This window comes from Triticum dicoccoides, chromosome 7A, assembly GCF_002162155.2.
Source record: "Triticum dicoccoides isolate Atlit2015 ecotype Zavitan chromosome 7A, WEW_v2.0, whole genome shotgun sequence".
Classification (NCBI taxonomy): domain Eukaryota; kingdom Viridiplantae; phylum Streptophyta; class Magnoliopsida; order Poales; family Poaceae; genus Triticum; species Triticum dicoccoides.
Genome location: NC_041392.1, coordinates 47727064 through 47741615, shown reverse-complemented (window position 1 = coordinate 47741615; position 14552 = coordinate 47727064). Strand labels below are relative to the sequence as shown.

At 44.8% G+C, this 14552-nt stretch overlaps 1 protein-coding gene and 1 pseudogene across 1 annotated transcript; both read left to right on the top strand.

The window, feature by feature from the left end:
• The first annotated feature begins 1029 nt into the window (after positions 1–1029).
• LOC119330475 (leucine carboxyl methyltransferase 1 homolog) lies at positions 1030–6133 on the top strand. Its single transcript, XM_037603580.1, has 13 exons — positions 1030–1225; positions 1735–1823; positions 1917–2053; positions 2334–2381; positions 2555–2636; positions 3397–3499; positions 3867–3987; positions 4072–4119; positions 4986–5069; positions 5142–5206; positions 5358–5409; positions 5523–5561; positions 5787–6133. Exons 1-13 carry the CDS (start codon positions 1125–1127, stop codon positions 5817–5819), a joined length of 1002 nt encoding a protein of 333 aa, XP_037459477.1. The 5' UTR covers positions 1030–1124; the 3' UTR covers positions 5820–6133.
• Positions 6134–7965: 1832 nt separating this feature from the next.
• Positions 7966–14552, top strand: part of LOC119333048 — a 19794-nt pseudogene continuing 13207 nt past the window's right edge.

Below are 14552 nucleotides of genomic sequence, written 5' to 3'. Positions count from 1 at the left end.
ATTTTTTATTTTTTTTAAACCAAAAAGTTTGAATTTTGAATTCTTTTTTCCAAAATAAAGGGCTCCATGGAGCTTGGCCTCCTAAACGCCTCACTCGATCATATTTGCTTTTGTACGAAGCAAACTTAACTGTGATTTGCTTTTCGTGGAGGCATTGATTTCCTTCCATGAGAAGCACGACCTAGCTTTGCTTCTCGTGAAAGCACATATTTGCTTTCACGAGAAGCACATGCCACACTTACATTAGAAGCACATATTTGTTTTTGCCAGAATCACATACAGAGCTTCCATAATAAGAATAGCATGTGCCTCAATGAGAAGTACATCCGTGCTTCTTAAAAAGGAAAAAGCACAATTGTGCTTTCGTGAAAAGGGGAAAAACACAACATCTACTTCCGCAAAAAGAACACATATTTTGATTCGTGAGCATAACTTGTGCTTAAAAAAAAGCGAAAACCGCAACCATGCTTCCGGGCTTCCTTTTGTTCTTTCATATATTCATTTGGTTACCGATTTTTCTTTTTCTGATTTTCCATGGAAAAAAAGTTTTGAAGATCTAGACGCGATTCAACAGTGGAAATGGTTCACTATTTGGACTCACAGTTTCAGAGATAAAAACATTTTAAATAGAGGAATCTACAAGGAAAAAGAACTCCTAGGTTACGACGAGTGGCACATATGTATGCGTCATTTTGTCAGCTTCTGAAGGTGGAGAGTGATTGTTGCAAGGGATAACTCTTAACTAGTTATTTGATCCTCCCCTAAAAAAAAAACTAGTGATTTGACCTTTTTTTTCACCTTTTTTGAGGGGTCTTTTCATCTTAATAGGCGCTGAAGGGAGAAGAAGATTTCTGGTCCAAAGACTACTGTGGTTGTCTGGTCCAGAGGCCTGTGCTGTTATTTGGGCCGCACACGGGCAAAACCTTCGGCCCAACTCCACATCCGTCAAGAGGCTAGGTCGGGGGCCCATCTCCACCAGTCGCCGTGTTCCTCTTCCTCCGGCCCCTGTCGCCTCTCGTGCAAGCACCGCACCGCACCGGCTCTCCCCTCCCTCCCTCCCATCCCGTCGCCGACGCGTCCTGCCGCCGGCGCCCGACCGATCCGCCGATCCGCGCACCGCCCGAATGGAGCCGGCGGAGGTGGAGGCGGGAGGCGGCATCGCCGCCGCGAGGAGCAGCCCGGCCGCCGTGCAGGCCACCAACGACGACGCCGCGGCGAGCAAGCTGTAACGCCCCCGCCTCGTCCCCTCCCCTTCCTTCCTTCCCCACCCCGCCGCGTCGCTCCGCCTCATTTTCCACTGCTTTCCAGCACGCGTGTGCGTTCTCCGTTACTGTAGTAGCGGCTGTGATTTGCGGGAACGAGCTCGGCTACCTCGTCGGATGCTCAGCTCCTGTGCTTGCGCGCTTTCCGTCGCAGCAGATCGAGGCCACGGGAACGTTTCAGCCAGGGTTTGCTTCGTGCCCCATGCTGTTTCCTAGTTCCATACGAAATCTGCTCTTAGCTTATCTGTTCTCACACTCCCCTTTCTGCAAGGGATTATACAGTGAGACAGAAATGTCATTATATATAAGTAAAACTCTGTTTGTGCTATGGATCGTTATTGATCGAGTCAATTGATGGCCTGAATTGCGGATAGCAGATAGTAGACACCTCGTAGTTAAGTGCTTGAGGTGCAGAGCAGACTTGGGGCTGACTTATATGTTACCCATGTGACATGATCATCTTCGTTTGCAGGTCCTGTGTTACCAAAGGGTACATGAAGGATGATTACGTGCACCATTTTGTTAGGCGGACAACAAAAAGGGCTCCAATAATCAATCGTGGTATCGTAGTGCCTCCATATATTTCTAATACGGTTCTCTGAATTTAAATCATGTTAAGGTTCTAATTTCTTATCTTCGAATGACTTTGCAAAGGCTACTATGCCCGCTGGTCTGTTCTTAGGAAACTTATGCTCCAGTTCCTCAATGCTGGGAGTGGCAGTGATGATCACAAGAGGAAACAGATATTATCTCTTGGCGCTGGCTTTGACACGACATTTTTCCAGTTGCAGGTTAGTCTCCTAACTCCATGTTTCATGTACTTCACGAGTTGCTGCTTACTACCCATTTACTGGCCCATTTAATATGCATCACAAAACATTTAAGCTAAACCTAAATCCGCTGTGCCCTTCATTGTCATTAACTAGCTGACTGCGTTCCAGTATTCATGTGGATGAACTATTTTCTGTTTTGGTTGGAGGAAGCGATGAAGGTCAAAATACATAAATTGAGATGGTGCTTTTATAGTATTGATTTACCCATTTCTATTTCTGCCTTGTATTTTTATTGTAGGATGAAGGGCTTGCTCCATACCTTTATGTAGAGCTGGATTTTCAGGAGGTATGGATTTTTTTTTTGCTTTATGTATTCAAGTGTATCTTACTACTCCACACAGTATCATTTCTGTGTAATTTTTTTACTATGCTCGTTAATGTATTGTATCTTCCTTCTGAACACCAGCTTCTTATCTTTGTACAAGCAAGTAATTTCTGACAACTTCTGATGTTTTGCAGGTAACCAGCAAAAAGTCTGCCATCATCAACCACTATAATGACATGAAGGAAAAATTAGGACCTGATGCTTCTATTTCAATAGGTAGTTCTCTCATTACTCTAATTTTTTTCTACTGCCTGCCTAGCCCTATGTGCATCTAAGAGCATTCAATTTGCCACAATTTCTGCGTCATGTGTTTGGTTCCTGTCATGGTTGTGGCTGGCTACTCATATGGTTCATATGTCACCGACACAATCATTACCAACCTTTTCCATACGTGTGGCTTCAATTTTGTTTGTCACGTTCTACACACTGCTTGGTCTTAGCTGTGGCGCATTAATCTTGAACCAAACGTGTTCTAGACTTGTCCACTAATGCCACTACAATTCCTTTTTATGCATATCTTGTGCGCATGTTATCTTGGTTGATGTATATTTTGCAGAAACATAATGTTGTTAACAACAAGCAAGACTGATTTTTGTTTTGTTTTGTAGTCAATACCAAATTTGACAGCTTTGATTTTTTTTGGTTTATTTATACAGAGCTTATTTACCCAGGTTTCTTTCAAATTAGCCAGTCCCGTTGGTTATAACATGATGTGTGTTGGCTTATAGCGGGTTAGATTTATGGTAGGAAGCATAGCCTGTTGGTTATTGCAGTAGAAAGTTTCTGCTATACTTCCATCTTCCATTCTGTCTGCAAGAAAAATTCCCTTTGTTAGAACTTAAACGGAAAATGTATCAGTCTTAGTTCTAACAATTGTAAGTTGAACTGTTGAAGTGATCATTCCTTGTCACTGAATTTGCTATTTCTCCGTTCTCCATGTGCCTGCACAAAAATTGACAGTGGCCAAATATTTCAGAAAAAGGCGAAGTGACGAGTACAAATTACAAGCTATTTTCTGCTGATATTCGTGATATACCGAAGCTAGATGCAGTTATTCGCATGGCTGAAATGGACCCAAGGTATGTTATATGCATCCTGTGTTCTCCTTCATTTTTTATTCTCTTTATGCTGCACAAAGTGGCCACATTCTCTGCTACCTTAATCAAATTTTCCACCCTGCATGATGCTCACATGTTATAACTAAATTTTATGTCATGTTTATATTAACGTACAGTCGTAATGCCACATCAACTGAAAATAGGGGTTTCTATTGTCGTTTATTGAACATATCTTGGTTCACTTTTGGATTATTTTGGATGAGAATCTATTTTATCTGCTAATGATAATTTGATTGGCTTGAAGTTATGCTGCAGAGTTATTTCCATTGTTGACTTGAATCACAAGCCAGTTTTTCAAGCTTTTGATAAATCTTTCTGTTGTCATCAGCTTGCCGACCTTTATAATTGCAGAGTGTGTTCTAATTTACTTAGATCCAGCTTCAACTGATGCTATTGTTAGTTGGGCATCCGAGAAGTTCTCCAGTGCAATTTTTTTCTTATATGAGCAGGTTGAACAATTCTCTCGTTGATGTACTCTTTTGCACCCTTATATTTGATAGCTTTTGGCACTGCTGACTCCTATGTGGATGCAGATCCATCCAGATGATGCATTTGGGGAGCAAATGATTAGGAATCTTGAGGTACCTTTTTACCTGTGTCACACACTTTCACTGTGGTGCATGGACCATTTGTCTTGAGGAATGGTTGAAAATTTTGGTATACCGTCTTATGTAGGAAATATATACTTGAATACCATTTCTATTTCTATGATAAAGTTCAGCTAATTTGATGACACCAAAGAAATTGCTTGACTTCAGTTATGTGCTTCCAGTGATCAAGAGACCTCCTTTTTATTAATAAGAGGAACATATATCTTATAATAAGAAGTACTCCCTCCGTCCCAAAAGTAAGTGTTGCTGATTTAGTACAAGGTTGTACTGACTTTGTTCTAAATCTGTTGCACTTATTTTGAGACGGAGGAAGTATCATATCAGTTAATTGATATCTTGACACTCAATGAGGTCTGCAACTGAGTGTGGAAGTTGTCAGGTAGATTATTTAGGGATCTCACTTGAACAAATGTAAGTTGTGGCCTTTGCTGTGATTCATTCACCACAACCTATGTAATGGCTATTAAATCGTTTTAAAACTATGGAAAGATTGGTCGGTAGCTGTATGGCAATTAAAGGAGAGAGCATATGGTGTTATTGTATCCATAACTGAAGAGTGAGAAGGCAAACTAAAATTGCAACATGATGGAAACTGTTCGGTCTAAAGTCAATTGCCATGTTGAGTGTGCGATCTGAATCTATTTGTTTTAGTATCTCAATTGACCGAGTACATCTTACTTGTATGAATGAAAATAGATGGTGCTCTTGCTGTTGGGTAGCACCTGTTCTTTTCTCTGCTGTACAGATATATATATATATTAATCACTGAGGTATCTGCCACTTCATCTGTAGCACTGATTCATAACTTAACACTTCCTGTTGTGCTACTACTGCAGAGTAGAGGATGCCCCCTCCTTGGCATAAATGCTACACCAACCTTAAGTCACAAGGAAAAACTTTTTCTCGATCATGGATGGAAGGTATACATTTGACTAACACTGAAACTAGAATATAGCAATTCTTTTCTGGGATCTTACGATTGTTTTTTTCAGAGAGCTGTTGCCTGGGATATGCTGAAAATATACAATGATTTCATTGACGGTGGAGAAAGGCGTAGGTAATGTTTCCAATAGCCTGTGAAAAATAAATTTTATCTGTCCATAGTGTTTCAAATATGATACTGACGAAAGGGGTTAAGTTCCGGTTTATGTGACTTTGCACTTGCTGGTTTTGTTGCCGCCATAACTCACGGAGCTGTATGGTTGCAGGATTGAGCTGCTAGAGCTGTTTGATGAGTTTGAAGAGTGGCATATGATGCAGGTAATTATGTGCAAACAACTGCCTATCAGTTGAGGGATCGCATTTCCCATACAAATATCATACTAATTTATGCGCTCTTCTGATCTTCTGTGCATTATATTTTCTGTTTTCAGGAACACTATTGTGTTGCATATGGGATAAACGACCCCGAGGTTAGCTTTTGATTCTTTCAGCACCCAACTGTTCTATCTAAAAGGGAAAGATGCGCACAGGCATAGCTTTTGATTCTTTCAGCACCCAACTGTTCTATCTAAAAGGGAAAGATGCGCACAGGCATATCTGATGATTTTGGGATATATACGTTTTATTCGATCTTGCTCCTGCGAGGCTCAAAGTGCAATCCGCAAGGACTGACAGGTTCTCTCTTCCACTTTCAGGGGATATTTGACGATTTCGGGTTCAAGGAGTAGCATCCGTCTGCTTTGGCAGGCAGGCGTCAGAATTACGCGTACCCAAGACGATTCGAATCAGAGAAACCCCACAGAAACAAGTCTCCTGGTTCAAGTTGTACATTTGCAAAAAACAGTGGCTATATGTATGTTGTACTAGACTAGTAGCACATCGCTCTTTGCCTCTGGGGTGTTGTGGTCAGAAGTGTTTGGAGCAAGACCTTGACTTAGTCACGACAGCATGCTGTTTTTGGAATGACGCAAAGTTTTCTGGTTGAATGTACACGTGATTGTTATTTGCTGGTAGTTTCTGCCGTTGGTTACTAAAAAATAAACCAGAAATAGTTGTCCTGCGAAACAATTTTATGAAACCATTCGTTGGCATAAAAAAAAGCAACCGCAAATTTTACTCCGCTGATAGGATGGACAAACTGAAGTTTGTGGCTAGCATGAGGCTGCGAGCGTATGGAACTTCATAAGTTGATGATGCTGTGTGGTGTTCTCCTAATTTGTTGCCAGACAAGCTAGGTGCTGTGTGCTGCAGTGTTGTTCTGCTGCTACACAATGTTGAAATGTCCGTTCCCTTAACTGCTTGCTGTAGGATTCGGGTTAGAATGCATTCGAAGCAACAACGGTTAGAAGATGCAGCTAATGCTTAGTTTTCATATGATGCAGGGTCATGTGACTTCTTTTTCTTGGCTTAGCTGCCAGGCTGAGTTATTACTTGAGTTTGCGTATATGCATGTCAGTGTAGCTGATCCATCCACAAGCCCAGCATTTTCTAGTGTCAGTTCACGGGATGCTTTACTGGCAGCGGTTTCTTCACTGTTTTTGTAGCATTGCTCCATGGGATGCTTTGCCGGCGGTGATTAGACATTAAACTAAGCTGTCGTGGCGTTTCGATGCCCAGGCTCATCTGCACCCGGTAAGAAAAAAAAATCAAAATAAATACTAAAAAGTTCAAAAAAATTCAATTTTTTTTGTGGTAGATAATTTAATGTGTGAGGTCCCTTTCAATTTTTAGATTATTTAGACATCTGAGCAACTCTCAACAAAAAAGACAAATCGGAACAGTAAACATTTTCAGGCCCTGAATTTGTCTTTTTTGCCGAGAGCTACTCAGATGTATAAATGATTTGAAATTTGGAGTGAACCTCATGCATCAAATTATCCACCACATAATTTTTTTTGGAATTTTTAGAATTTTTCTACTACTTATTTTGATTTTTTTTTTGTCAGGGCAGGTGCAGTTAAGCCTGGGGCTCAGAAGGATTACCGGTCTGGCATCTTCTAAATTCCCGACTGGATGGCTACCTGATTTTGGGGGCATCGACTTCACCTGTCCATCTGGGGTTGCTACCTAGTACTACCACCATCCTGGTTTATTAGTCCCCTTTGTAATTTGTGTAAATTTTAATAAAAAATTTAACTGACAAAATATTTGCGCATGTCAACAAAAAATATATCGTTGGATTTGTATTTGAACATAGTTTCAATGATATATTTTTTGGTGACATGCATGAACATTTTGTTAGTTAGATTTATGATTAAAAATTTGCACAGATTACAATGGAGACTAATAAATCAGGACGGAGGTAGTACATACATACCTACCCCTTCTTTTTTTTTCATTAAAACTATTAAACAACCTAAGGTCGGCAAGTACAAACATATCTAGTTGCTCCACAAAATGCATCTACATCCCAGAGTCAATAGAGCATTCATAATTAATTCAGGTGACGGCATTCGCATCTTATTACAAAACTGGTATGAAACTACGTTGTTCGACTAATTGTGCGTCGTAGACTCTAGAGTGGGTGAAAATGCAAAAAAAGAAGAAGAAAAAAAGACTCTAGAGTGGGTACATGTTGATCTCACCTTGGTTTGTCATTGTCATGGTTAGCTAGCTCCTGGTCTAGTTGGCAATTGCCATGAAATGGATGCATGAATGCAAGAATCAGAACAAGCATTGTTATTACTGCCTATTGGCGCATGGGGGCCAGAAGAGCAGACATTAGGGCGGCAAAATGATCAGATTAGAGGATAAGTGCATGTCACACGCAACAACTACATTGGCTACACCCTAATTTATTTCATCTGTTTTGGGACGGTTTGGCGGAGACTCCAACCCGAACAAAGATACATATCTCCTCTCCTGTAATCATCTTCCCTCCTGCCAAGCAGCATAGCTCCACCCTCTTGCCCTCAGCTGAGCAACACAACCCAACACAATTCTCAGGCAGGCGAGCGACACCCCTCACCTCACCAGCGACGACCGTCTCCACGACGTGCGGCGGTGGGCGGAGACGACGGTCGCCGGGGACGAGAGGATGCTCGCGGCCCTCAGCGCGGCGCAGTGGGTGGTGGGCAAGGCGCTGGCCCCTGTGGCCGACGGCTTGCTGGAGGCTTGGGATGCCAGCAAGCGCTTGGGTCTCAACATCGAGGCCCTGAGGATGGAGCTGCTGCTCGTGCAGGCCACGCTCGAGACCGCCAGCCGCAAGCAGATCGACGGCCGGGCCATGGAGGATCTGCTGGGGAAGCTGGGGCGCTCGGCGCACTCCGCCGAGGACGAGCTGGACTACTTCCGCATCCACGACGAGCTCCACGACGCGTACGACGCTGCAGACCAGCATGCCAAGGGATGCTTCCATGACCTTGCCCTCAACGCTCGTCACACTGCCAAAGCTGTGCTTGGTCTATCCGCGTGCTCATCTGCTGCCTGTTGTCCTGGTGAACCTGGGGAAGTGGAAGGTGCCGGACGACAGGTCAGCTGTTGCATTTGGCCATGTGGTAGTAGGCAGAGGTATCACGGTAATTCTTCCTCAACGCCGAGCACCAATCAAGTTGATGAGGACGGCGGGTGCATGCTCAAGCTCGGTAAACTCCTCCCTTGCTCATATTTGCCGCATGTTCGTGATGATCATTCTGGCCAGCCAACTCACTCCGGCGCGCCACAGAGAGCAACACCAATGCCGGGGTTTAATAGGGTTGATGTCTCTGAAAGAATGAAGCGCATCATAGAGCAACTGCAGCCTGTGCGTACAGAGGTTACCAAGGTTCTGCAGAGTTGTGGCCGTATGACTGTCCCAGATATTGCCAAGAGTCGTCCCATCACCACCGGCCAGAGCATAGAGCCAAAGCTGTATGGGAGGGACCGTATCATGAATAGCATCATGCATGACATGACCAAGGGTAAATACCAGAGCAAGGATCTAACCGTGCTTCCGATTGTCGGTCCAGGGGGGATAGGGAAGACAACTCTGATACAACACATATATAGAAACCAACAAGTTAGAAATCACTTTCAAGTCGTTATTTGGGTATGCGTGTCACTCAAATTCAATTTGAATAAGCTTTTGGAAGAGATCGAAACATACATCCCTCATGTTGAAGGGGAAAAATATGGCAGAGTTGAAGAGCTGATTGAGCAGAGATTAAGATCTAAAAGGTTTTTGCTTGTGCTGGATGATATATGGGAGTTTAGTGACGAGGATGATTGGAAAAGGTTATTGCTGCCACTCAAAACATCACAAGAAAAAGGTAGCATGATCCTACTCACAACTCGGTTTCCAATAATAGCAAAGATGGTTGAAACAACTGATCATATAGAGTTGGAAGGATTAGAATCCGAACAATTTAGAAAGTTATTCCTTAGATTTATCTTTGGTGACGAGCCCTTTAGAAGTGATCATAATTTTTTGCTTGACACTGATAATGGAAAAACTGAAAGGCTCCCCTCTTGCTGCACAAACTGTTGGTACCACTAGTGGAAAAAGGGCCTTTGGTCGCGGTTCGCAACTGCCATTAGTCGCGGTTGCGCAACCGCGACCAAATAGGCGCGACTAAAGGCCCCCCCCTTTAGTCGTGGTTGCTTAAGAACCGCGACTAAAGGCCCGTCCACGTGGGCGCCAGGCGGCCGTCGGGGCGGAGGATCTTTAGTCGCGGTTCTTCTGGCCAACCGCGACTAAAGGCCGCCGCAGGTTTAGGGTTTTAGCCCCCCCCCCTAAACCTGTTTTCTGTTTAATTTGTATTGTTTTATTTCTTTTGTGCTTTATTTTAATTTTGAAGGAGTTTCACATATTCTACGGTACTACATACATGCATATGAATGTACAATTTCAAACAAATTTGAAATTAGAACCAAAAAGAATTCAAGAGGAATATACAATATATATTCAATATCATCGGATGACAATATACAATTTTGAACAAGTTTCCATACATAATTTAATGCATATAAAGTTCTACGTCCTCGTAATGGTGTTCTCCTTTAGGATGGAGGACTTCCCTCCTGAACCATCCAGCTAGTTCCTCTTGAAGTGGTCGGAAGCGAGCTTCTGGACTAAGCATCATCCGAAGGTTATTCCTCTGAGCATTGGTATCACTCGGAACCCGCTCAGAGGTGTATCTCCGGATTATCTCACAGACATAGTATCCACATAAATTGGTCCCCGCTGGCTGAATATCCCTACCATTCTTAGCCTTTGACCTTTTGAATTCTAGCTCTTTTTTGAATTCACCGACCTTTGTATCTACGAACCGTCTCCAAACCCTACGAGGCAAAGAAAATTAAATGAACAAGAGAGTTATTAGTTACTTGATATTAGGAAATGAACGAAATAGGCCGATCGATATAGAGCGCAAATGAATGAAAATAATTACTTCTGCAGCATTCTTCTCATGCCGCCCAAAGCTTTGGATCCATATTCAGAGAGTCGTGGACGAGACATTCTGAGGTGTCAACTTTAATTACTAGCAGAATCCAGTGGAACCTGCGGACACGATACATGCACAGTACGTCATGCATAACTCATCGATTAGCCGGCCACATACCATGCATGGAGTAAACAAAAGAGAATGTGCTCAAGACAGAAACACTCACCCAAAATGGTAAGGAAATAGAATATCACTTTTGAGTTCCTGCTTTGTAAGAAACTGCCACAGGTCTGTCTCCATGTCGGCGGGGTGATGCTCCAACACATATCCATTAACGATGTGTGGGTCAATGAACCCAACATCATGGATGTTCCTTACTCTGCATTCCTTAATCTTCATTCTGCATGTATAATAGCGGACACAACAATATAGTTAGGACATATATATAGTGCAGGCGATATGAACGAGATGGGGTAGAAATAAATCACTTACAGAACGTAGCAACTGATGATAGATTTGTCGAGCTCGCGCAGATTGAAAAGCTGGAACAATTCACTCAGATGAATTTGTACATAGTAATGTTTGAAGTGATGCTCATATCTAACTTCCGCATAAATATATTCTTTGGCGTTTTTATTTTTTATGTAACCCTTGTACCATTTCAGCAGACCTTTCATTTGTGGAGGTAGATCCTCTTCCTGCGCAGGCTCGACGAGAGGCCCATTCTTCACATATGTAATTACTACCTCCTTCACTGGCGCCTCATCAAGGCCTAACAGTTCACGAAGAGTAATACCTAAGTTGGCCGCTTGTTCTCTGGCACTCGTTACAGTCAATCCATGTGCTGCCGCAGCTGCTATGATATCGGGGTCATCCGGACCGGCGGCTTTCACTATAAGCGGGGCAATCGATTGTTTACTTTGTTCCCCGAGCTGGGCAACTCGTTTCCCGTTTTTTTACTTTCTAATTCCATTTTCTCGGCCTCCTCCAAGGCTTTGTTCTCCTGGTTCTCCGCCCGCTCTTTCTTCTCCTTCAACATGAGTGCCTGCCTACGAAGTTCACGTGCATAGTCGTCAGGCAGATTCTTCGCGGCTTGGGACGGTGTGCTCAAAAATGACTTAGCCCACTTCTTTTGCTCATCAGAAAATACTGGCTTGGGCTCGGGCTCTCTTTTCTTCTTGCAGTCCGCCTTCCATTTCTCATGATCAGCAGCCGCGGCCGCGGCAGTTTCCTCGGCACTACGTTCCCAAGGCCTTGTGGGGAGAGGCTTCAGTGATGGCTCCGGTACCTTTGTGGTCTTAGGTACATAAGGGTCCGGGTTAATAATCCAGGACTGCTTCTGCTTCTTTGCCGGAGGTGGATTGGGGGGCGGCGTCTGATCACCCGCCGGACGAGGACTGGGGGGCGGCGTCGGATCACCCGCCGGACGTTGTGGACTGGGGGGCGTCGGCTGACGTGACGGAGGTGTAGGTGAACCGCCACCACCACCACCACCGTAGGGGGGTGGACTTGTTGTCCTTGGCGCCTCGCCTGGAAACTTGATAAACTTCTTTTGCCATAGAATGAAATGGCGCTTGACATCTCCAAGTCTTTTCTCCCCTTCAGGTGTAGCAATGTCAATCTCCAGGTCCTCAAACCCTTGGACTATGTCCTCCACCGTGACACGAGCATAGCCATCTTGAATGGGGTTGTTGTGGTGGAGTGCTCCAGGTAAACATGGTAAAGCACTGCCGATGGCTACCTTCATGGACATGTTCCCGATAGGATAATACAGATGACATTCTTTCATCTCCTTTATATCGTCCACGGGGTAGCGAGGAGGCTCCGGTGCAGTAATTTCGACCACCAGAGGCTCCGGTGCAGTAATTTCGATCGTCGGTGCATCTGCACCAGCTGGTGGGGCCTCCGTGGAAGCCACGCTGCTTCTCCGCTGCTGGCTTCCGAGATCCGCTGGATGATCTTCATGCTGCGCCCGAGCTGCATCTCTTTCGGCTACTAGTACACTCACGGTTTTCTTCATCACATCCATTTCCGATGCCAACCGCGCCACAACATCTGCTTCCCGATCCATCTTTCTCTTCCGGCTTCTGTAACCGTACGGGTCATCGTTCTGGGGGAACCCTATTTTCCACGGAATGTGCCCCATGCCTCGTACACGTCCTCCGTGTTCAGGATTCCCGAGGGCTTTTGTCAGCGCGTCGTTCTCTCTGTTGAACTTGATCTTCCCCTCTTGAGCATCCCTCATTGCGTCAATAAGGGCTTGGGTGGGTTTAATTATTTTGCCCTGGTAAACACACTCCCCTGTCTCCGGGTTCAGCGTTCCCCCATGCCCGTACCACCAGCTTTTGGCCCTTGGGTCCCATCCCTCCGTACCTGGACGGATTCCTCGCGCCCTCAGCTCGTTCTCCATCTTCTCCCACCTAGGCTCCCAAAGGCGATACCCTCCTGGCCCCATAATATGATTGTACTCCTTCTTAGCCGCATTTTCCTTATTTTTTTTCGATATTTGAATGAACTGCTCCGATTTCTTTTGCTTCACAAATTCTGGCCAATCATGTTTCAGTTTCTCATATTGTCCTTTGAAATCCGGAGTCTTGTTCTGCTTGACAAAGTCATGGGCTAGATTTTGCTCGAATTTCCGGAATGCGTCGGCCATCTTATGAAGAGCGAACTGTTTGACTAGCCTCCTCCTCTCCTTGTTTTCCTCAATCTTGTTACCCTCCTCATCGAATTTGTTGTATTCCGGAGGTAGAATGAAATGTTCCATAAGCTTCTTGAAGCAATCTTTTTTTGTTCTCTTATCGACAAAAGTGAAACCAACAATTCGTGCCTTCTTTGGCTTATTCCACTCCTGGACGGTGATCGAGACGTTGTCTCTAACAACGGCTCCACATTGGTTGACAAACTTGGTGGCGTTCTTGCGGGGCTCCAGCGGCCTGCCGGTTGCACTGTCGACAACCTCGATGGTGCATGTTTCTCCTTGTTTCATCGTCTTGGTTGCGCCACGCTTTGACGACGTACTCGATTGTTTCGACGATTCGGCCGAGGGCTAAAATAAGAAAGAGAGTCGTGTGCGTTAGTACACACATATTTATTCAAATCAGTTAGTTTGTATCACCAGAGGCTCAATGTATATATATACCTCGGCGCCGGAGGTGGTTGCTACTTCCATTTGAAGATCGTCGTTTATCGACGTTTGTTCGGCATCATCTTGCTGACGGCGCCCTTCATCTTCACCGTCAAGGTTCAGATAAGAAGAGATATCATCTTCTTCTTGTCCGGTCGGCACATATAGAATATCGCCGTTTATGATGCCGAACATATGTGCTTCACCGTCCGGATCATAGTTGTCCATAATCGGGTCAGCTCTATCGTCCGCCATTATGTCAGTCCTGAAAACATGTAGTAAAAACAAATTAATTAAGTGAAGAAGGGGGGCGGTGGCGGTGGCGGTGGCGAAAGGGCGGTGGCAAAAGGAGGGGGCGAGGAAGGGGTGGGAGAGGGTGTCGCGGTAGAGCGCGAGACGGGGCGGCAGACGACGGCGTCACGGAGAGGGAGGCGAGGACAACACACATGTATAACCCTCGCTGCCCCCTCTCGATCCCAAAAAAAAACACCGCGCGCATCGCCGCCCCCTCTCCGTATATGCGCGGGGTCGTGTACATTTTTTTAAAGCGGGATCGTTGTACATTGACGCGCGGGGTCGTTGTATATATTGATTATCAAGTTTTACTTTTTTTGTTGTTAATTATCAAGTTTTATATACGTTTTTTTTGTTAATTATCAAATTTTACGACTTTTTTTGTTAATTATCAAGTTTTGAGTTATTTTACCGTTTTTGTTAAACTAATTAACTAGTTAAAATTAAAAAGAACAAAAAAAAGAAAAAAAAAGAAAAAATTCCGGTGGCCCGCGGCGCCCCCCTCTCTCTCTCCACGATCTCGCTCTCTGTCTGAGAGAGGCGCGCGCGTGCGCGCGCGGCAGTACCGAGGCCGGCCGGCGGCGTTGAGGGCGGGCGAGCGAGGCGGCGCGCACGCGGTGGGCGAGGGAGGCCGGTGATAGCGGCCGGCGGCGCCGTACGTGGGCGAGAGGGGGCGG

What these genes read in the sequence shown, in the direction of transcription:
- LOC119330475 (XM_037603580.1), top strand. Translation starts at nt 1,125, where the DNA reads ATGGAGCCGGCGGAGGTGGAGGCGGGAGGCGGCATCGCCGCCGCGAGG. An exon ending in TTTTTTTCTTATATGAGCAG is followed by an intron (nt 3,988 to 4,071) that starts GTTGAACAATTC and finishes ATGTGGATGCAG; the next exon opens with ATCCATCCAGATGATGCATT. An exon ending in TTCTCGATCATGGATGGAAG is followed by an intron (nt 5,070 to 5,141) that starts GTATACATTTGA and finishes TGTTTTTTTCAG; the next exon opens with AGAGCTGTTGCCTGGGATAT.